Source organism: Babylonia areolata, chromosome 1 (assembly GCF_041734735.1).
Source record: "Babylonia areolata isolate BAREFJ2019XMU chromosome 1, ASM4173473v1, whole genome shotgun sequence".
NCBI lineage: Eukaryota > Metazoa > Mollusca > Gastropoda > Neogastropoda > Buccinidae > Babylonia > Babylonia areolata.
Window position 1 is genome coordinate 73,976,718 of NC_134876.1, and position 24,457 is coordinate 74,001,174.

Consider the following 24,457-nt stretch of genomic DNA (forward strand, 5'->3'; position numbering starts at 1 on the left):
ATTAGTAAAGCTGCTGTATATGGATTTGTATGAACGCAGTGGCGCCTCCTTGAGTAACTAATGCTGAATTGAGAAACTGAAACTGAAACAGAATCTCCTATTTTAACTTATTCACCTGGAGGAGTTTCCGCTTTTTTCTCTATCCTTTCTTTCCAACTTGACTTTATTCTCAAAGCGGTATGTCCACCCCCTCCCTCTCTCTCCTCTCTTTCATTTCTTTGCAACTTAAACTTTTCCCCTTGTATAGGTGGACTGTTCACTTCATTATCCCCCCTGTTCCCTTTCCTTTCTCTCCAGCCTCATCACATCCACTTTGTGGTCGGTCAGCGTCCAGTCCTTTCGTCTTTTCTCTTCAACCTGAACGTATTCCCCAATCGGAGAGTCTATTTCTTTCTATTTCCTTTCCTTTTTCTTTATCACCAACTTTGAACCTTTTCCCATAACGGAGTGACCACTGCTTTCACCTCCTTTTCTCTATAATTTCTTTCTCTTTTTTCTTTCCTTTCTCTCAAACTTTATCTTATTCCCTTGGCCGAAAGTCCACTTCTTTCTCTTTTCTGTCTCTTTCCTCTATCTTTAACTTGAACCTATTCCTCAGCTGGTCCACTTCTTTCTCTTTCCTTTCTTTCCAACCTGATCTTCTTCCCACACAGAGAGTTCACTTTTTTTCTTTTTCATTTCTTTCCAACCTGAACTTATTTCCCACATACAGAGTTCAGTTCTTTTTCTTTTTTCTTTCTTTCCAACCTGAACTTATATCCCACATACAGAGTTCAATTCTTTTTCTTTTCTTTCTCTCCAACCTGAACTTATTTCCCACATACAGAGTTCAATTCTTTTTCTTTTCTTTCTCTCCAACCTGAACTTCTTCCCACATACAGAGTTCAATTCTTTCTCTCTCCTTTCTTTCCAACCTGATCTTCTTCCCACACAGAGAGTTCACTTCTCTCTCTCTCTCCTTTCTTTCCAACCTGAACTTCTTCCCACACAGAGAGTTCACTTCTCTCTCTCTCTCCTTTCTTTCCAACCTGAACTTCTTCCCACACAGAGAGTTCACTTCTCTCTCTCTCTCCTTTCTTTCCAACCTGAACTTATTCCCACATAGATAATTCACTTCTTTCTTTTTCCTTTCTTTCCAACCTGAACTTCTTCCCACACAGAGAGTTCACTTTTCTCTCTCTCTCTCCTTTATTTCCAACCTGAACTTTTTCCCACACAGAGAGTTCACTTCTCTCTCTCTCTCCTTTCTTTCCAACCTGAACTTTTTCCCACACAGAGAGTTCACTTCTCTCTCTCTCTCCTTTCTTTCCAACCTGAACTTATTCCAACATAGATAATTCACTTCTTTCTTTTTCCTTTCTTTCCAACCTGAACTTTTTCCCACATAGAGAGTTCACTTCTCTCTCTCTCTCTCTCTCCTTTCTTTCCAACCTGAACTTTTTCCCAAACAGAGTTCACTTCTCTCTCTCTCTCTCCTTTCTTTCCAACCTGAACTTTTTCCCACACAGAGAGTTCACTTCTCTCTCTCTGTCCTTTCTTTCCAACCTGAACTTTTTCCCACACAAAGAGTTCACTTCTCTCTCTCTCTCTCTCTGTCTCCTTTCTTTCCAACCTGAACTTATTTCCCACACAGAGAGTTCACTTCTCTCTCTCTCTCTCTCTCTCTCTCTCCTTTCTTTCCAACCTGAACTTATTTCCCACACAGAGAGTTCACTTCTCTCTCTCTCTCTCTCCTTTCTTTCCAACCTGAACTTTTTCCCACACAGAGAGTTCACTTCTCTCTCTCTCTCTCCTTTCTTTCCAACCTGAACTTTTTCCCACAAAGAGAGTTCACTTCTCTCTCTCTCTCTCTCCTTTCTTTCCAACCTGAACTTCTTCCCACACAGAGAGTTCACTTCTCTCTCTCTCTCCTTTCTTTCCAACCTGAACTTCTTCCCACACAGAGAGTTCACTTCTCTCTCTCTCTCTCCTTTCTTTCCAACCTGAACTTCTTCCCACACAGAGAGTTCACTTCTCTCTCTCTCTCTCCTTTCTTTCCAACCTGAACTTATTCCAACATAGATAATTCACTTCTTTCTTTTTCCTTTCTTTCCAACCTGAACTTTTTCCCACATAGAGAGTTCACTTCTCTCTCTCTCTCTCCTTTCTTTCCAACCTGAACTTTTTCCCACACAGAGTTCACTTCTCTTTCTCTCTCCTTTCTTTCCAACCTGAACTTTTTCCCACACAGAGAGTTCACTTCTCTCTCTCTCTACTTTCTTTCCAACCTGAACTTTTTCCCACACAGAGAGTTCACTTCTCTCTCTCTGTCCTTTCTTTCCAACCTGAACTTTTTCCCACACAAAGAGTTCACTTCTCTCTCTCTCTCTCTCTCTCTCTCTCTCTCTCTCTCTCCTTTCTTTCCAACCTGAACTTATTTCCCACACAGAGAGTTCACTTCTCTCTCTCTCTCCTTTCTTTCCAACCTGAACTTTTTCCCACAAAGAGAGTTCACTTCTCTCTCTCTCTCTCCTTTCTTTCCAACCTGAACTTCTTCCCACACAGAGAGTTCACTTCTCTCTCTCTCTCCTTTCTTTCCAACCTGAACTTCTTCCCACAAAGAGAGTTCACTTCTCTCTCTCTCTCCTTTCTTTCACACATGAACTTCTTCCCACACAGAGAGTTCACTTCTCTCTCTCTCTCTCCTTTTTTCCAACCTGAACTTCTTCCCACACAGAGAGTTCACTTCTCTCTCTCTCTCTCCTTTCTTTCCAACCTGACCTTATTTCCCACATAGAGAGTTCACATCTTTCTCTCTCCTTTCTTTCCGACCTGATCTTCTTCCCACGTAGAGAGTACACTTCCTTTTCTTTCCTTCTTTTCCAGCCTGAACTTATTTCTCACGGAGGGTTTACTTCTTTCTCTTTGATTTCTTGTGTGTGCGTGCGCGCGGGCGGCGTGACCTTCTGAAGGAACAGCACTCTATGATGATGATGATTAATCATCATTTTTTTTTTTAGAATAGGAAACCAGAAATGATTTACGTAAAGGTTGGTTTTCAACCTTGAATTGAAGAAGTAAGTATAACGAACTGTAAACAGAGTTTCAGTCCACAAAGCAGGGTCAAAGCAGAACACGCACACACACACACACACACACACACACACACACACACACACACACACACACACACACACACACACACACACACACAAAGCCTGTGGATCTAGATTTCTGAGATGATGGTGATTTGATCAGTTATGAAGAACGCAGGGACCAGGAAGGGGTGTGACAAGTGGAAACGATCAGACACGTGAAGGTGTGTTGTGCCATTGATGACATTGTAGCTGAGACTATGGAACACGTCGCGACGGTGCGGCGCTACCCACTTTGTTTTCCTCTTTCCTGTCTACAAGAATCTTTGTTTTACTATCAAGGTGTATTTTCCTGCAGAACTTTGCCAGAGACAACCCTTTTGTTGCCGTAGGCTCTTTTACACGCGCTAAGTGCATACTGCACACGGGAGCTCCTGTTTATCGTATCATCCGAAAGACTAACACCCAGACCATCTCACAAGGCTTAGTAGAGGGGGATTGGGGGAGGTAAAAATCCCGATCTGTGTATGGGAATCGAACCCGTGGGCACTCGCTTCCTAGTCGGGCGCATTACCACAAGGCCACCGCTTTAGTCCTGCGAGAGACAGGAAGCCAGAGTGGATCACACAACGAACGTTGAAAACGAGGCGAGCTGTACAGTTCATTACTCTGCAGCTTGGTGATAAGAATTTGAGAGTTTCTGAAATTTTTAGAAGGCCCAGCAATCAAGGTGTTGTTACAATAGTGAAGTCGAGAAAGAACCAGAGATACGACCAAAGGTTTTGCAGGTTTTTACAGCACCTGTGGTAAGTTAACGTCTGTAATGAACTCAGTCTTTCGGATTTTAAAGTTGGCTGTCTGGCATATTTTACTGACGTGGTCAGTCTCTGAGACTGGGAGCGTTTCATCAAATACGACACCGTGATTTTGGTTCACTTTGAAAAAGTAAAAAGAAGAAAAATGAAGAAAAAAAAGACGCTCTGACCAGTTATCACAGAGTCAGGTTGACTGGCTTCACCATTAGCGTGTATCAGAACGGTTCCTGTTTTATCTTCATTGTGCTTCCGTTGGCTGTGAATGGTTCAGGGTTTAACCACTGCGATACGGCTTTGTGATTGTGTGTAATGTTACATAACCGTAATATGTCGATGCTCCAACCATAAGCTGACATCAGGATTCTGACACACACACACACACACACACACACACACACACACACACACACACACACACACTCACACACATGCACGCACGCACAGACACAGGCAGACAGACAGACAGACACACACACACACACACACACACACACACACACCAAGCAATTTATCTAGAAGCAAACCAAGGGGTATGGGGAGAGTGATATACAGATGATATATGATATACATATGCACTCATTCATAAATACATGCATATATGAAGTATATATTACATACAAGAATCGTACCTGGTTGTTCTGTTAAGTGTGACTTAGGAACTGGTTGCTGTTGCGTGTGTGTGACTGGTCATTAGGAACTGGTTGTTGTGTGTGTGACTGGTCATTAGAACTGGTTGTTGTGTGTGTGTGACTGGTCATTAGGAACTGGTTGTTGTGTATGTGACTGGTAATTAGGAACTGGTTGTTGTGTGGAGGAGGAAGGTGGCAGAATGGTTAAGACGCTCAGCTGCCAATACAGAGAGTCCGTGAGGGTGTGGGTTCGAATCCCGCTCTCGCCCTTTCTCCTAAGTTTGACTGGAAAATCAAACTGAGCGTCTAGTCTTTCGGATGAGACGATAAACCGAGGTCCCGTGTGCAGCACGCACTTGGCGCACTGAAAAAGAACCCATGGCAACGAGAGTGTTGTCCTCCTGCGAAATTACGTAAAATGAAATCCACTTTCATAGGTACACAAATATGTAAGCATGCACTCAAGGCCTGACTAAGCGCGTTGGGTTATGCTGCTGGTCAGGCATCTGCTCAACAGATGTGGTGTAGCGTGTATGGATTTGTCCGAACGCAGTGACGCCTCCTTGAGAAAGTGAAAGTGAAACTGAACTGAAACTGTTGTGTGTGTGACTGGTCATTAGGAACTGGTTGTTCTCTCTCTCTCTCTCTCTCTCTCTCTCTCTCTCTGTGTGTGTGTGTGTGTGTGTGTGTGTGTGTGTGTGTGTGTGTGTGTGTGTGTGTGTGACTGGTCATTAGGAACTGGTTATTGTGTGTGTGACTGGTCATTAGGAACTGGTTACTGTGTGTGTGACTAGTCGTTAGGAACTGGTTGCTGTGTGTGTGACTAGTCATTAGGAACTGGTTGTTGTGTGTGTGACTAGTCATTAGGAACTGGTTGCTGTGTGTGTGACTAGTCATTAGGAACTGGTTGCTGTGTGTGTGACTAGTCATTAGGAACTGGTTGTTGTGTGTGTGACTAGTCATTAGGAACTGGTTGCTGTGTGTGTGACTAGTCATTAGGAACTGGTTGTTGTGTGTGTGACTAGTCATTAGGAACTGGTTGCTGTGTGTGTGACTAGTCGTTAGGAACTGGTTGTTGTGTGTGTGACTAGTCATTAGGAACTGGTTGCTGTGTGTGTGGCTGGTCATTAGGAACTGGTTGCTGTGTGTGTGACTAGTCGTTAGGAACTGGTTGTTGTGTGTGTGACTGGTCATTAGGAACTGGTTGTTGTTGTGTGTGACTAGTCATTAGGAACTGGTTGCTGTGTGTGTGACTTGTCATTAGGAACTGGTTGTTGTGTGTGACTGGTCATTAGGAACTGGTTGCTGTGTGTGTGACTGGTCATTAGGAACTGGTTGCTGTGTGGGTGTGACTAGTCATTAGGAACTGGATGTTGTGTGTGTGTGACTAGTCACTAGGAACTGGTTGCTGTGTGTGTGACTAGCCATTAGGAACTGGATGTTGTGTGTGTGGCTGGTCATTAGGAACTGGTTGTTGTGTGTGTGACTAGTCATTAGGAACTGGTTGTTGTGTGTGTGGCTGGTCATTAGGAACTGGTTGCTGTGTGTGTGACTGGTCATTAGGAACTGGTTGTTGTTGTGTGTGACTAGTCATTAGGAACTGGTTGCTGTGTGTGTGACTGGTCATTAGGAACTGGTTGCTGTGTGTGTGACTGGTCATTAGGAACTGGTTGTTGTGTGTGTGGCTGGTCATTAGGAACTGGTTGCTGTGTGTGTGCTGGTCATTAGGAACTGGTTGTTGTGTTGTGTGACCAGTCATTATGAACTGGTTGTTGTGTGAGAGACTGGTCATTAGGAACTGGTTGTTCGGTGTGTGACTGGTCATTTGGAACTGGTTGTTGTGTGTGTGTGTGTGTGTGTGTGTGTGTGTGTGTGTGTGTGTGTGTGTGTGTGTGTGTGTGTGTGTGTGTGTGACTGGTCATTAGGAACTGGTTGTTCGGTGTGTGACTGGTCATTTGGAACTGGTTGTTGTGTGTGTGACTGGTCATTTGGAACTGGTTGTTGAGTGCGTTTGCTGGTCAGCAGGAACTGGTTGTGTGTATGACTGGTCGTTAGGAACTTGCTGTGTGTGTGTGTGACTGCTCATTAAGAACTGGCTGTGTGTGTACGGGGTGTCAGGGAGAGGTTGTATCTCTGACGGGGGAACATGTCGTACACTTCGTAGTTCGTTTTGCACTGGTCCTCACCTGCCACTCAGCTCTCACCAGTGGCTCCTCGTAGCTGTTTGCATGCAACAGCGGCCACACCCCGGGCAGCCGCTTCGACTAGCCGGAAAAACGTGGTGAGGGTGGGCGACGGGTCTCAAACCCTTGGTGAGTCAGGGATCATCTACCTACGCATGCGAAGTCTGGACCTGGCGGACTGCGCGGAGGAAACCACTATGTGGTGGTCTAACGGGCAGAAAGGTTGACCCAGCAATGTGTTGTGGATCGCGAACAGGACAGCGTGAGACACGTAGATCACCGCTAGTCATCCAATGCATCACGACTGAGCTCCAGCCATCTCGACTCTGTCTTTCCACTGGATACAGATCAGCAGGGACGAGAAAGTGAGGCTGACGATTTACGCAAGTTTCCTTCACTTTAATCCAAGTCAAGCGCAAGTCACGACTTCAAACCCAAGGACGAACAGCAGTTGTGAAGATCTGGTTGTTCTCTGTGTGAGAAGTTGTTAGGAACTAGTTGTTTTCTGTTGTGGTTAAAATGGTTTTTGTTGGCTTTTTTTCTTTTCCCGCTTTTTATGATATTTCATTATCTGTCTGCTTAATTTTTCATGACTGTTATTCATTTATTTACATATTTATTCATATCTATCTATTTGTTCATTTACTTATTCATTAATGATGTATCCATTTATTTGTTTATTCACTTTTTCCCCTCAAGGCCTGACTAAGCGTGTTGGGTTACGCTGCTGGTGTGGTGTAGCGTATATGGATTTGTCCGAACGCAGTGATACCTCCTTGAGTAACTGAACTGAACTGTTGTGGTTGAGAATAAGTTCTCTTCTTTTTTCGTTGTTTACAAATGACGACTAACGCGACACATCTTGCCATTGTATGATACGTCTGGTTTCGGGACACAGGCGTATTTTTCTGTTTGTCATGGAATTGAGAGCTCTCTTTTGGACGATGAAGTGGCAAAGATCGAAACTGAGTGCACTGTTCAGATAGCAGATGACGTCTATCGAATGTTTGCATCCACTTGTCCATTTTATTCTACATATCAATGCTTTGTGTCTTCCTCTGTTTACCATGCTCTACCCTGACATCTGCTATATAAAAAGATGAGATAACGCCTGGATACACCGGATCGCACTGAAGTGATGGGTCCTGAAGTTGAATAGACGTCAGTGTAGGACGCCAATGTCAATAAAGATACTTTCAGAAAAATAAAACCGCATTAACACACACACACACACACCCCTTCCCTCGCATCATTTTGGATCTCCAACGATAAGGTGCAAAGACAATTCAAATATTTTATATTTAAATTAGTTACTTTTAAACAATAATTATTTTTCATTGTCTTGTTTTCTTCTTCTTTTTTTATATATTGTTATTATTATTATTTTATTTTAATTATCATCCTTTGGCAGACTTGGCAAGACTTTTGGTGTCAGTTTCCGCCTGTCTTGTTGAAAACGTCCATTAACTGTGAGCGTTGTCTCTGGGTCACTGACAGTGGGAGGGTTTGGGAGGAGGGGGAGGGGGGTGGGGCGGGGTCAGGTCCGAGTCGCCTATTCCCGTTTCGCCTACCCTTTGATCGTGTCACCACCCTCACTGATCTCTTGAGAGTTTGACTCTTTGTCCCGTTTCGTCTACCTGCCGTTCCCGTTTTGCCCGTACAGTATCTGTCTGTCTGCTTACAATTTTTTTCTCTCTCTCTCTCTCTCTCAACACCTCTCTCGCATAAATACTCTCGTGTGTGCGTGCGTGCACACACACATACACACAACAACCACCAGCATCAACAACTGAATACATAGGCGAACTCGAAACAGGCGATCACCCGTTTAGTAATAAAAAGGGTAGGGGCGGCGGGTGCAGCAGAAGGAGAGATGGGAGTGCAAGAAACTTCCCGGAGGCACTGTTTACAATTCAGTGATGTTCGCAACCTCTGCATGAAAAAAAAAAAAGAAAAAAAAAAGGAAATCGCAATCCAGGGAATACCTGAAGCTGCAAATGAAGGATGGCACCCGAAATAGGAAGAAAGTACGTCGAAGAAATATATTGTTGTAAAAAAGAGTAATACTTGGGTATCAAATAATAGGTCTTTTATAACAAATACAATAACAAATGTTAGATGCAAGGGGACGTCAACACGTGTGTTCGACTCGAGTTGTCAGCCGAGCAGTATTAGGCAAACAACTGACTCAGGTGAAGTGTTCTACATACTAACCTTTACTTTATCCACAAAAGGGAAGCTATCCATCACTCAAACAAATTATTGCATAGTGGATGAAATTAAGTACATGTAAACAAGTCTTCTGTCATTAAATGGTTTTACAGAAACCCTTTATGCAAATTCAAAGAAATGAAAAAGTGAGAGTTACGTGTGAAGTGAATGTAAACATTTCGGAAACAGCAACTGGGGACAATTTGAATTCTCCTCGAGGCAGAGATCCATTTTAAATGCCTGATTTAACTGCAGTACCGTCTCCTGTGTATTATATCAAACTGTTTTCAACAGTACATAATCATAGTCCTTTGTGCCACATCACACTGTGTCCTATGATACATAGTCATAGTCCTGTTTGCCACATCAGACTATTTCCTTGGTACATTGTTATTGTCCTATGTGCCACATCAAGCTGTGTCCCACAGTACAAGGTCATATTCCTCTGTGCCACATCAAACTGGGTCCCATACTGGATAGCTATAACCCTGTGAATCATGTCAAACCGTTTTTTTCCCAATAGAACATAGTCATAATCCTGTGCGCCACATCAAAATGTTCCTGTATGTCACATCACACTGCGTCCCATCCTGTATAGCCATAGTCCTGTGAATGACATCCAACTGTTTCCTATAGTTCATAGTCATATTCCTGTGTGTTGTATGAAACTGTTATAGGCATATCATACATATTTATTTCTGTTACGTCCTTTTTTTTCAACAAAAGACCAATAAACAGGCAATTTTTTTTTTATTAGCATCAGTTTTACTTTCTTTCTCTATTCGTTTCCCCCCTTTCTTTCATAGTCTGTTTATTAACGCACGCTCCTAGCTGATTGAACTACGTACAGCACCCAGAATCTGTGCTGAAAAACAAAATGGATTTCACATTCAGTTCACATCGTTTACTGCAGTCCGTCAGTTGAAGGAGCCGACTTTTGCTAGGCAGTTTGTGAAGTAACCATTTTGCCACAGATGTTGGTTGGCGACTGTCTGGAACTGCCTGCTGCCCTATTGACCGAGCACCGGAGAAGGGTCCCATGAAGGCAATTCAGAGAGACGTGAACAGTGCCAGTAACTTGAACATCAGTCTGGCAAAGATGGAACTGTTCGTCCCGGTGACCTCTCTCAAACACTCTTTTATTCGCCCATTGATAGACTAGGATGGGCCCGTTTCCTGTGCTGTCAGAGACTGCAATTGAAATGGGGTTTAACTCCGGCCATCATGTCGTGGTACCCTTTGGTCCAGTTCCTCTTTACCGCTGCTGAAATCAATTGTTGGCTCTCAACCGGTCTGGGGCCGATCATCAGGTTGCACAAGACTTGCACACACGGTGGACGGCGCGCCTTTAAGAGCTTTCAATGGATCCTTTGCCTGCTCCGCCATCAAAGGCCAGACATCAAATCCGCCTGTAACGTCTGGCTGAAAATAAAACATCTGCTGACAGTCCTAGCAGACATCCCGTTTCTGACCGTGCGGGGCAGTGGTCGTGACGTCAGAACTTTAGCCAGCACTGGGGCCATTCCAGGACAACAGAATGTGATTCCAGGACAACAGTGCTGCCATTACAGAACAGCGTTGGGGCCATTCCAGAGGCCATTTCACGGGTCATTCCAGGACAGCACTGGGCCCTTCTACGATGGTTGTGTGGTACCATTCCAAGACAGTAGTGTGGTACCATTCCAAAACGATAGTGTGGAGCCATTCCAGGACAACATTGGACCCATTCCAGTACAGTAATGCGGTACCATTCCAGGACAGTAGTGTAGTACTGTTCCAGGACAGTAGTGGTCCAATTCCAGGACAGTAATGTGGTACTATTCCAGGACACTAATGTGGTACCATTCCAGGACAGTAGTGGAACAGTTCCAGGACAGTAGTGGTACAATTCCAGGACAGTAATGTGGTACAATTCCAGGACAGAAGTGTGGTACTGTTCCAGGACAGAAGTGTGGTACTGTTCCAGGACAGTAATGTGGTACAATTCCAGGACAGAAGTGTGGTACTGTTCCAGGACAGTAATGTGGTACTATTCCAGGACAGTAATGTGGTACTATTCCAGGACAGTAATGTGGTACAATTCCAGGACAGAAGTGTGGTACTGTTCCAGGACAGTAATGTGGTACTGTTCCAGGACAGTAATGTGGTACTATTCCAGGACAATAGTGGTACAATTCCAGGACAGAAATGTGGTACAATTCCAGGACAGTAATGTGGTACTATTCCAGGACAGTAAAGTGGTGCTGTTCCAGCACAGTAATGTAGCACTGTTCCAGAACAGTAATGAACTGTTCTAGAACAGTAATGTGATACCAGGACAGTAATGTAGTACAATTCCAGGACACTGGTGTAGTATCATTCCAGGACAGCATTCTTCCAGAACAGCAGCTGCAAAGAAGCACACATTCACTCTCGATCGCGATGCATCATTAATCGAACATTGCAAGCAAGCAAACAAAAGCAGGAAGCGATCAATCAGTCCAAGACCAAGATGCTTCATGTGCATCAGACACACTGACCGGTCAGATATTCCATGCCAAAGAACCATGCCAGCAAACAGCAAGGGGAGTCAACCTATGCACCATGGCCCCGTCCACTCATGTGTATATAATCATTTTGCTCATTCTTTTCTTCAGGAGAACAAAACGCAGCTTGAAATGATTATAGAGAGCGATGCTACAGTTTACTGAGAATATCGACATACTACTAACTGCCAATTATGCCGTGTGGCCAGTCTCCGAATGGTCTTGAGTTTTCCTTTGACTGTTCTGCACCAGGTGTTCTTTGGCCTTCCTCTCTTGCGGCGTCGTTCTGGTGTCCAGTGAAGGGTTGTCAGGGTGATGTTACTTTGCTCTCTTCGCATGATGTGTCCAGTTCATTTCCACCCCCTACTCGTGATGATGATTTCATTTCCACCAGGCGAGCACTTGTTGATTGGAGATGGCACAGAGTCAGGGGATTTGGCAGTATTCTTCGGAAGTTTTTTTGTGTGGAAGGTTGACAACTTCGTTAGATAATTGTCAGTCATTCTCCAGCATTGTGACGATATGGACATAGCGGGATAAAAAAACAACAGCAACAAAGACAAAACAACACCACTTGGGACAGAGACAAAATTGTCACACTTTACTGAGAACACGTAGAATCAAACACACAAATAAGACGATATTAATTCAAAACGTCCATATATAACACAAAATCATCTCTTCTACACATCTTGATAACACAATAGATAAAATATCTGTACTGATGGAAGATCGTACATGAATGTACAAATCAGAATCAGAGAAATTCCATTTCGTAACCCGAGAAATGTCTGATCAATGAATATCATTTTTTGGCGGCAACCGGGAATTCCATCAGATGTGTTTTCTCGTTGCGAACGTAAATGTCTTGTACATTTACTGAATTTAGGTCATGTGTTCCTTTCTGTGACCTGCTACAGAAACCAGTCTCTCTGTGAGTGTTAATGACTGTGATCTGCTGCAGTGCGCGCACGCGCACGCGTGTGTCTGTGGATGATTGTGATCTGCTGCAGTCAGTGTGTGTGTGTGTGTGTGTGTGTGTGTGTGTGTGTGTGTGTGTGTTCTTTCTTCGATTTAATGTCTTTTCACTTTGAGTTACATTAGAAGTGTCATGTGTCATGGGGGGGGGGGGGGGGTGCTAGTTAAAGGGGGGCGGGGGGTATACAGTGTGTGTGTGTGTGTGTGTGTGTGTGTGTGTGTGTGTGTGTGTGTGTGTGTGTGTGTGTTCTTTCTTTGATTGAATGTCTTTTCACTTTGAGTGATATTAGAAGTGTCATGTGTGTGTGTGTGTGTGTGTGTGTGTGTGTGTGTGTGTGTGTGTGTGTGTGTGTGTGTGTGTGTTTGTGTATGGGAGGTGTGTGTGTGTGTGTGGGGGGGGGTGCTAGTTAAAAGGGGGATATACAGTGTGTGTGTGTGTGTGTGTGTGTGTGTGTGTGTGTGTGTGTGTGTGGATGATTATGATGTGATCGACCTGTATGAGTGGATAATGAATGTGATCTGCAATCTGTGTGCTTTGCTGAAGCTGTATCAACACAGGTGGGAGGACGACCAGACCAGTAGGTTGGATCAGGGAAACAAGATCAGGAGCATGAAGTGTGGTGGAGGCCTCGCACTGTAGGGTGTGATTCCTGCGGTACCCGTCAAACCCGACGCCCTCTGACCACACACACACTGACCGTGCACACTGACCACACACACACTGACCACACACACACACACACTGACCATACACACTGACCATGCACACTGACCACACACACACACACACACACACTGACCATAGCACACTGACCATGCACACTGACCACACACAACACACATCTGACAATGCACACTGACCACACACACACTGACCACCACTGACACACACTGACCATGCACACTGACCACACACACACACACATACACACTGACAATGCACACTGACCACACACACACTGACCATGCACACTGACCACACACACACTGACCACACACACACACTGACCACACACACTGACCACACACACTGACCGTGCACACTGACCACACACACACACTGACCACACACACTGACCATGCACACTGACCACACACACTGGCCATGCACACTGACCACACACACTGACCACACACACTGACCGTGCACACTGACCACACACACACACTGACCACACACACTGACCATGCACACTGGCCACACACACTGACCACACGCTGAGCGGCAGTGTTCTGTCTGTTACAGCAGAAGAGGAGGAGGACGGGGAGGAAGGGGATGGGGGAGCCAGGGGAGACAAGCGGAGACGAAGCCGGACCAACTTCAGCGGGTGGCAGCTGGAGGAACTGGAGAGAGCCTTCCTGTCCTGCCACTACCCCGATGTCTTCCTGCGCGAGGCCCTTGCTCTCAAACTGAGGCTGGCCGAGTCAAGGGTACAGGTCAGCTCTAAGTTTGGGTACTGCAAGATCATGGGTATATTTAGCAAACACCATGAAGTTTATAAAAAATGAATTGGTTTATCGCCGATTTTGGGGGTGGGGGGTGGGGGGGGGGGAGGAATAAGATATGAAAATTATCTTTCGTTGTTGAGATTCTGTTTCTCGACTTGCGCAGTTCCAGGTACAGACTCTAAATATTGTCAGGGAAGAAGACAAAAATGACTGCAGGATTCTTCAAAGACAAAAAAACTAAAGTTTATAAAAAAATCTTTAGGGTGGTAGTTGAATCCTCTTGGTTTTGACACGACGTTTCGGACCATAGGCCCGTTGTCAAGTGATGAGAAGAGGACAGTGTGAATAGGAAAGCCTATTTGAGGAAAGGGTGATGACATCTCACTCCTTTCTGTTTTGATGGGCCATGCACACTAAACACTTGCTGATCACCATTCAGTGCCATACGTACTCACTCACACACACACCCCCACCCACACGCACACACACACACACATACACACACAAACATTAAAAAAAAATTTACACATAGGCTTTCCTATTCACACTGTCCTCTTCTCATCACTTGACAACGGGCCTATGGTCCGAAACGTCGTGTCAAAACCAAGAGGATTCAACTACCACCCTAAAGGTTTTTTTTTATATAAACTTTATTTTTTTGTCTAAATATTGTCTTTTACAGCAGCTCTACTTTTGTCATTCTGTCGTAAAAGGGGTGGGATGAGGGGCTCTGCAGTTGTGTCCCATACCTTGCGCATAATCCCTACGGTGCAAAGGAGAAAAACCTTTATTGATGATGGTAATTGGGGTGAAACGCTGTTAACGTCGTCTCTTTCGCCGTTCGTATGGAGAGAGTTAAAGGCCATTGTGGTTAGAGAAACAGCGCAAATTCCACGCGTGAATATCTGAGAGAGCGTCTAATCAGAGAAGGGCAATAGACGCCCGCCAAAGTGGAATCCGTCACCCTGATGTCATCCTAAGACCAGACGGACATTCTTCCCCTTGGAATTGTGTGAAAAGCCGTTAAGATTGAGGATTCTGGTACGGTGAGGCTATCATACAATATCGTGTGGGTAACTAACGCAAGCGATGTGAGGTTTGAGATTTTTAACTTTCAAAAAAGGATTGTAAAAAAATATCAGAAAATAATTATTGTACTTGACATTCATTAACAAACAATCGAAACTTAAATAATCTATAGCTGCCTGGCGAACACGCCACTGTCCACTCTTTCAATAGATTAAGAAACATACACACGTGGAGATGCTCACTTTGTGTAACAGCGCTTAGACTGAAGGGACTAGCTGAAGTAAAACAAGGAACACACGACGAAGAGAAATCGAAAAATGAATGTCACCATCAGCAGTAACACAGAGAAAAGAGTTCTATGAGAAAGCTCGCAGTAAACATACTACTATCTACAGAGAAAATTAAAGAAGGGACAGACACACAAGTAGAAAGAAAGCAGAGCATGATATCGTTTATGCTGAATTATTTTCAAAATGGTATTTCTGCAACAGTAACAACAGCAACAAACAAACAACTACAACTGCTGCTACTGCTGCTGCTGCTGATTATGATGATGACGATGATACTATTATTACAACTACTCTTCCTCCTCCTTCTTCTGCTACCAGCAATGACGAAAAAAAAAAAAGAAAAAGGAAAAAAAGGTAGTATTCTTGAGCACAGCTACAATATTAAAACAGTAACAATCACCACCTTGGGAAACATTCGCATGAACAATGCATCGGTCATGATTTGGTGTCAAAATATCTGCACATAAAACAAACAGGCTACTGGTTCTGCAATGTACAGGTTCCACAACGCAGTAAATCACACAACTTATGTACGATGCTTTCTTGAACAGATAGACAGATAGACTACCAGAGAGAAGGATGCACATAGAGAAGAGAGAGGTGAGAGATACAGATAGACAGATACAGATGCGGACAAATCATTCAGGTAGAGGTCATTGCCCCTCATGAAAGAAAGCAAACACGCGTTCATTAAAAAAAAAAAAGATGAAGAAAAAGAAAACACGGTCATACCATGAATTGGGAATCGTTAGCGGCTTAAGACAGAAGAGGTGATCTAAGTCTGAACGCTGAAAAAATAAAGACAAATAGTCTGCTCATTCCTGGAGTAACACTCATCAAGGATGACCATGGTATTTATGCGGTATATGTTTTGTTTTTATATCATGCAACCCCCCGAAAACGGAGTATCGCTGCCTACATGGCGGGGTAAAAACGGTCATACACGCAAAAGCCCACTCGAGTTAACGAGGGAGCTGCAGCTCACGAACGAAGAAGAAACAGAGGAAGAATATATCATGAGAGAGAGAGAGAGAGAGGGGTGGGGGTGGGGGTGGGGAGTGTGGGGGGGGGGGGAGAGTCGGGAAGGACGTTTCCCATAACAATACTGTGAGAGAACGTAGTTAGTGCACCCCTACAGACTTGTGGGACTGAAGTGATCAGCCTAGCGAAGGAGCACGTCAAGCAGTTTTAATAACGCTGGTTTGTCGGGATCACAGGGATGGCTGCAGAAATTGATATCCTAACGAGCCCTAATCCAAGTAGAGCTTCAAACAGCCGACAGTCGTAATCAAAGCACACAACGGTGTGGGAAAAACGTCGTTAACGTAAACCATAAAGGGAGACAAGCGATAGACAGAAGGAAAGTGAGGATGGGCGCTGTGTCAGCCCAACGCAGAAGGGCGCACAATCCGGTCAGCTTAACGTCGGGCAGATCGCACAATAGACGGCCCCGTAAATCGTCCTGACTGGGGAGCAGTACCGGATTGGATGACTCTCACGGACTTATGTAGAAGTCCGTGGGTGACTCTCCTCAACCCCCCTTTCCTCCACCACCCCACATCCGCTACCCCTTTTCCCCAGCGGGTTCGGGTGTCGGGCCGTGGTGACGGGTAGCGCGCAGAGCGGGTCTCGGGTGTCGCCTTAATTCAATTATAGCCTGACTGCTGCCGCCTGCCCAAAGCGCCCGCACGATGGCGCTGGTGTGGGTGCTGTTTGCGGCTCTGACCTCTGACCCCCTAATGATGTGTGTCCTCACCGTGGTCAGTGGCCTGTGTCGCCCTACAGACATCTGGAGGTCCGTGATGTCGCCCCGCTCTATGTGGCCTGATGGGCTGATAAGGTCCACGCCACTGGGCCACTGCCTATACAGCCTGCTTCACTTCGCCGCAGCAGAAACTGGATAAGGAGGTGGGGGTACGTTCACAACCCCCCTCCCCTCCCCCCTCCCTCCCTCTCTTGTTGTCACTCCACGGGAGGAAGAGGTAGGAGGGGGAGGTGAGTAATTCGATGTTCATGACACTTCCTCTCACTGACTCTCCATAAGCAGAGGAGTAATGATGAGAGGGGTAGGGCTGGGGGTGGGGAATTGTACCCGTGACGGTGTTTCGTGACACTATAAGCAAAGGGAGGAGTGGTGATGGTAAGAGGTTTGTTCCAGACGCTTCTTCTTGATGACACGCCGCGGGTATGAGATGGGAGGGGAGGGGGCATAATGAAAGGTTGGTGCGCCATGTACACCTCACAGTCTGTCATGGATACGTCTGGCAGCAGATCAGGTCCGTCATAAACTTCACACCAGAGCTCGTAAATCAGGTGGCTAACTAGCGCCTTTGCACGCGATGGGAAACCCAAGAGCGGCCCATACTGTGCTCAGGCCCATAAACCTTTTTCTTCCGCTCTGCCGCGCGCCGCCATCCACAGGCTGGAGCAGATGGGTGGGCAGTGACAGGGACAGGCCCTTCCCCTTCCTGATCCACCTCACTGGAGAACGAGAGAGAGAGAGAGGGAGAGAGAGAGAGAGAGAGAGAGAGAGAGAGACAGAGAGGGGGGGAGAGAGAGAGAGGGAGAGAGAGAGATGAATGAATGAATGAATCTTTATTTTTAAACGGTAAAGGTATTAGCTCTTTGGCCGACTTACATACCTGCCGTTGTTCAAAGAGACACACAAACATATTCACATATATGATATACTCAATGCATGTATAACACACACAGAGAGGGAGGGAGGGAGAGAGAGAGAGAGAGAGAGAGAGAGAGAGAGAGAGAGAGAGAGAGAGAGGGAGGGAGAGAGAGAGAGAGAGAGAGAGAGAGAGAGAGAGAGAGAGAGAGAGAACGAACGAACGAACGAACGAACGAAATTTTACTTCAATAGGGTAAGGGAATAAGCATAATTGCTTTTTTACATCCGGCTCTCTGGGAAAATATGAGAGAGAGAGAGAGAGACAGAGAGAGAGAGAGAGAGGAAGGTCGGTGGGTAGATGAGAGGCCGCATCATGTGGGGATACAGACCACGGGAATGGAGGTCAGCTGTCAGAGGCATACAGGCCTCCTCTGTACTGCTAATATTGCTGCTGCTGCTGCTGCTGCTGCTGTTACTGCAATGTCTATTGTCACAACTACCAGTCGAAAATGAAATTTTGATATTCAACAACAGCAACAGTAGGAAATGAAATTTGGTATATTTGCAACAACAAATTTGACAACCCTGTTTCGGTTATCTGTTATATATATATATATATATATATATATATATATATATATATATATATATATATATATATATATATATATATATATATATATATATGTATGTATGTATGTATGTGTGTGTGTGTGTGTGTGTGTGTGTGTGTGTGTGTGTGTGTGTGTGTGTGTGTGTGTGTGTGTGTGTGTGTAAACTTTAACAAAGTCATTTTCGATGGAAATTGTCGCTTACAGAAATCGGTTCTTCACACACATTCAAATTGTAATGGCAACGCACCTTTTTGAAGTGCACAAGTACTTCATGAGAAACAATAAATATATCAACGGTAATTTCACTGTTAATTATCAAATTCTCATTCAGTAAACTTTTGCACACCTTTGTCTTACAAATCTGTCAGTAAACTATTGCACATTTGTCTTACAATCGACACACTGATTGATAGCAGTATTTTTTTTTTTATATAACTAAAATAGTGATGATATATATATATATATATATATATATATGTGTGTGTGTGTGTGTGTGTGTGTGTGTGTGTGTGTGTGTGTGTGGCGTGTGTGTATCATGCTTATGTGAGTATGCACGCGTGTGTAGGTGTGTACAAGTTCGCTGAACGTTGCCTATATTTGTTCTTATTTTACTTCAGTCATTTGCCTTACATGTATCCTTGATGTTTATTATATTTTCATTTTTATTCATGTTTTTATTTCACATATTCATTTTATTTCGTTTGTTTTATACATATATTAGGTTGACTCTCAAGGCCTGATCAGCGTGTTGTATGTATGCGTACATCAGGCATCTCTTTTTTAAAATATTTTTTTCAAGCAGATGTTGATTGGTGTAGCCTATATGGATCATTCCATACGATATGACAACTCATTGAAACTAAAACTGAAACTAAATCGGCATCGAAGCAACATACACCTACATGAGTAACAAAATGGGAATTCAATGTATCATGGATTTTTTTGTTTGTTTTTGTTTTGAGGGGGTCTTTTTCATCCAAACCGTAAATTGGGCAGGGGGGAGGGGGAGGGGGGGACTTTTTCGTTCGACCTAGAGGTCATTTCGTCGGTAAAAGCATCGTCCTTGGTGACAGTTATTCTGTATATCTGTGCATCCCTTTTGCTCTTAGATTTCCCTCTTAATAAAGAGAATTCTAATAACAACACGACAGAACACAAACATCCAGCTTTTTCAACATGTTTATCACCCGTGAAAAACGGACAACAAGAGACATTAATATCATTGGCCACAATCACTCCAGCCAGTAAGGCAGTCCTTGAGTAAATAATCAACGCGCGCATAACGAAAAGTCGGGTCAAAGGTGAAGGCAGTGAGGTTACAGTCAGGCTTCCCACAATTCGTTTGTGGACTATGATATCGTCTACTTTATTGACACAGTATTTACGGTTAATACGTGTGAGCACTCTTAAAATGAGCTCCAATACTTAACGCAACACAAGGGTATCGCCAAAGTCTCGGCAGGAAATATTAGTGTGGTTCGCAACGATAGTTCACGAGAACATATCACTGAAAGGAACAGAAGTATGTCGCTAAATTTTATTCGCAGAATACTTTGTTAAAAGGCTTAATCACTTATCGCATGTTTGCGAAAAACAATCCACATTGCAGATATATACCTACTTGCTTTTCGGTCTAGGGTTTGTCACCATTATACTTAGCTTGTGACATTACTTTTTGGCGTGACATTTCTTTCTTTCTTTTTATTCATTTATTTATTTAAAAAAAGGGATGTTTACCTGATTTTAGTCATTTCAAGAAAATGGTTCAACTCAATACTCACAAAAGAAATCAATGAATAAAACAGGATATAAAGATATGTTCACTTCAGCTCTTCGTAAGCAATATTGCGAACATGTCGGTTTTTGTGCAGTGTGTTCGAAAAGCGTTTGGAAGTCTTCGTTGTAAAATTCTAAGCCGGTAAGCCGTGATTAACTCAGAAAAGGGTTTAAACAGTGGTTGATTTGATCATGACATTATTTCTTCCATGTACGAGTTTTAATTTTAGGGGTGAATTATCTACAGTGAAAACTACTCTTTTCTGTATCACTGTCTATATAATAGAAGTGTTTCGTCTTTACCTCTCTCCAACCCCCCATACCCATTCTCACTCCTTGGTCTTTATTAGAAAAAGATATCGATATCTAATATCTGCCTGCACATCAACATAGAAAAATGTCGATCAATGTTGTTTGGAGGAAATGTTTACATCCCAGCACTCGATTTTCCGTTCAACATAGATTCGTTTTCTGGTGGTGAGCAAACAGGTTCAAGACTGTTTTTATTTATGGATTTGACCATTATCTGCTGCGATTCAGCCTTGACTTTGAAAATTCGAGTTGTCCGCCGGTCTAAAATCTGACCAAATGATGAACATCGTGATTTCGACGAGTCCGATTGCTTGACCTCGTGCATTCCTTATTCTAAATTCCATGTGTATTTAGCTTACAGTTGTCACTTGGCACTCTTTTTCCCCCCCCCCATATCTTTGTATATATATGTTTTTTCAATGAGCGCTTCAGCAGAATATGTGTGTGAGGGGAGTACAATGGGACTTTGCTTGACTTAATGGTTGTGACAGTTTATTATCGATATACACTTCAACTTTTTTTTATTCTGTAATAGGAATAATGATGTGTTTTATTGCTCTTTGCCTTCATTCCTTAACAGCTAATCACAAGCGTCACACGGCTAGATAAGGGTAGGGAGCGAGGCGATAATGTGAGAGGGGAGAGAGAGAAGAAAGAATCGAAGTGGTTTCACGAATGAATGTTTTGAACATTTTCTTCACTGCACTGCTTTTTATTTTATTTTTATTTTTAATGCTGTTGCTGTTGTGATACCTACTGATAATTCTTCTCAAACATGATGATATTTCGTTGTCATGGTGTTTGCAATGATAATTATGATTATTGGTAGCTCTGTTTCCCTTCTCATGGAGGGGACAGATTGAACAAAATAAAAACTTATCGATTTATGAATCAGCCTCTCCCATCTCTCAGTCAGCCAGTCACAAACCAGTCAATTTTTCAGCTGTTCTCTCTGTCTCTGTCTGTCGCTCTGTCTCTGTCCCTGTTTCTGTTTATCTGATTCTCTTTCACCAATATTTAAGGAAAAAAAAATAGCCCCCCTCCCATCCTCCTCCAGAATACAAAACAACAACAACAATAACACACCAAGAAACAAAAGTATATAATGTGTTGACGATAGTAGCCTTCGTGTGTTTGATCTTGTGCAGTCCCAGAAGGTGTGTTTAATCAGACTGCTGAGATTTCGGGCGTGGGTTAAGAGAATTGTGTATCTGCAGATGTTGAGCAATAGAAAAGCCATGTGTAGCTCCAGAATTGACTTTCTGCCCCTTTCACACTATCTGTCCCTATCAGACTGACCAGCTGTCCATCCCCAACAAACAGACTGTCCCTACTGATCAAACTGACCACAACCCGTCTGTTCCTACCATACCACACGTCCCTGTCAGCTGACTGTCGATAGCGTTGTGTTGCAGGTGTGGTTCCAGAACCGTCGGGCCAAGTGGCGGAAGCGGGAGAACACGCGCAAAGGGCCGGGCCGCCCCGCCCACAACGCGCACCCCAAGACGTGCAGCGGGGAGCCCATCCACCCGGCAGAGATCGCCCGCAGGCTGCAGGAACAGCAGGACAAGAAGCGCAGGAGGCAGGAGGATAGGAACAGAAGGCTGGAAGAGAAACGGAAGAAAACGGCGGGAGCAGGACACGGCCATGTCAGCCTCAGCGGGGCCTGTGGCGGGAGGGACGCAGCGAGAGGCGGAGGCATGAAGCGCGGGTCGGAGTGTCAGCACCAGAACAGCACGGAGAGGTTTACCGCAGCCGAGAACGGCTGGAGACTGGAAGGTGTGGAGAAAAGAGATAACCTGGGAAGCTGCCGTGAAGGCGATCGTGTGCCTGCTGCCCTCATGAAAGACGAGGCTGACATGCGCGTTCAGGAGAAACCCGCCACACAGGCACCTCACAAGCAAAGACTTGACATGCCGACGTCCCTCCGGGAAATGCCTCAGAGACAGCCGCCTGCACGCAAGTCAGCCGGTCGGTGGATGTCTATGAGAGAAAAGCTTGTCATCCAGTCGCCTGTCCCGAGCGAAACAAACCACGGAGCGAAGAGGAGGGCGCAGAAAGAAATGTGGACAGTAGAGGTGGCGGCGGGGACAAGGGCATCAAGAGAGAGTTGTGGGAGGGTTAACCTGACAGAACAGGGACACGGGCAGAATGCTGTACTGCACAGCGTGGGTCTAACTGTGGGTAACAGAGGTCACTATATTAACGGGTGGGGTCACGCTGAAGGTGAAGGGGGTCACCATGTTAACGATAGGGGTCACACTGAAGGCGACAGGGGTCACCACGTTAACGAAGGGGATCACGTTGAAAGTGATAGGGGTCACGCTGAAAGTGACAGGGGTCACCATGAAAACGAGAGGGATCACACTGAAGGTAACAGGGGTCACACTGAAGGTGACAGGGGTCACCATGTAAACGAGAGGGATCACATTGAAGGTGACAGGGGTCACCATGAAAACGAGAGGGATCACACTGAAGGTAACAGGGGTCACACTGAAGGTGACAGGGGTCACCATGTAAACGAGAGGGATCACATTGAAGGTGGCAGGTGTCACACTGTGAGCGAAGGGGGTCACCACACAGAGTACAAAGGTCAGAATACAGCTGATGTCAGTGACACTGTGGACGCAGCGGACGGGAGTTCTAGGAGTGATGACAGTGGTGACAATGTGGATGTCAGTGGTCACGAAGTGATTAATCATGGTCACCTTGTGAATAACGGGGGTCACGATATGAATAACGAGGGTCACGGTGTGGATAACAAGGGTAACCCTGTAATTAATGACGGTCACAATGTGAACAATGACGTCCACCTCGTGAATCACGAGGCTCACACTTCCATAGACAAGGAGGGTCATTCTGTGAATCACAGGGCTCACACCATGGATAATGAGGGTCATTCTGTGAATCATGGATTTCACACTATGGATAATGAGGGTCATTCTGTGAATCACAGGGCTCACACTATGGATAATGAGGGTCATTCTGTGAATCACGGAGCTCACACCATGGATAATGAGGGTCATTCTGTGAATCACAGGGCTCACACCATGGATAATGAGGGTCATTCTGTGAATCACAGGGCTCACACCATGGATAATGAGGGTCATTCTGTGAATCACAGGGCTCACACCATGGATAATGAGGGTCATTCTGTGAATCACAGGGCTCACACCATGGATAATGAGGGTCATTCTGTGAATCAAAGGGCTCACACCATGGATAATGAGGGTCATTCTATGAATCACGGAGCTCACACCATGGATAATGAGGGTCATTCTGTGAATCATAGGGCTCACACCATGGATAATGAGGGTCATTCTGTGAATCACGGAGCTCACACCATGGACAATGAGGGTCATTCTGTGAATCAAAGGGCTCACACCATGGATAATGAGGGTCATTCTGTGAATCACGGAGCTCACACCATGGATAATGAGGGTCATTCTGTGAATCACAGGGCTCACACCATGGATAATGAGGGTCATTCTGTGAATCACGGAGCTAACACCATGGACAATGAGGGTCATTCTGTGAATCACGGAGCTCACACCATGGATAATGAGGGTCATTCTGTGAATCAAAGGGCTCACACCATGGATAATGAGGGTCATTCTGTGAATCACGGAGCTCACACCATGGATAATGAGGGTCATTCTGTGAATCAACGGCTCACACCATGGATAATGAGGGTCATTCTGTGAATCACGGAGCTCACACCATGGATAATGAGGGTCATTCTGTGAATCACAGGGCTCACACCATGGATAATGAGGGTCATTCTGTGAATCACGGAGCTAACACCATGGACAATGAGGGTCATTCTGTGAATCATAGGGCTCACACCATGGATAATGAGGGTCATTCTGTGAATCACGGAGCTCACACCATGGACAATGAGGGTCATTCTGTGAATCAAAGGGCTCACACCATGGATAATGAGGGTCATTCT

General features: G+C 44.8%; 2 protein-coding genes across 2 annotated transcripts in view; both read left to right on the forward strand.

The window, feature by feature from the left end:
- The window catches only part of LOC143288548 (uncharacterized), a 26,484-nt gene extending 3,801 nt beyond the window's left edge, over positions 1 to 22,683 (forward strand). Inside the window, exons 2-4 of the mRNA XM_076597183.1 lie at positions 13,662 to 13,852; positions 21,921 to 22,617; positions 22,673 to 22,683. Coding sequence (XP_076453298.1) covers positions 13,662 to 13,852; positions 21,921 to 22,617; positions 22,673 to 22,683 — 899 coding nt within the window. The remainder of the gene's footprint in view (positions 1 to 13,661; positions 13,853 to 21,920; positions 22,618 to 22,672) is intronic.
- The window catches only part of LOC143287492 (GPI alpha-1,4-mannosyltransferase I, stabilizing subunit-like), a 183,193-nt gene that overhangs the window by 141,669 nt on the left and 17,067 nt on the right, over positions 1 to 24,457 (forward strand). The gene's annotated exons all lie outside the window — the stretch shown is intronic.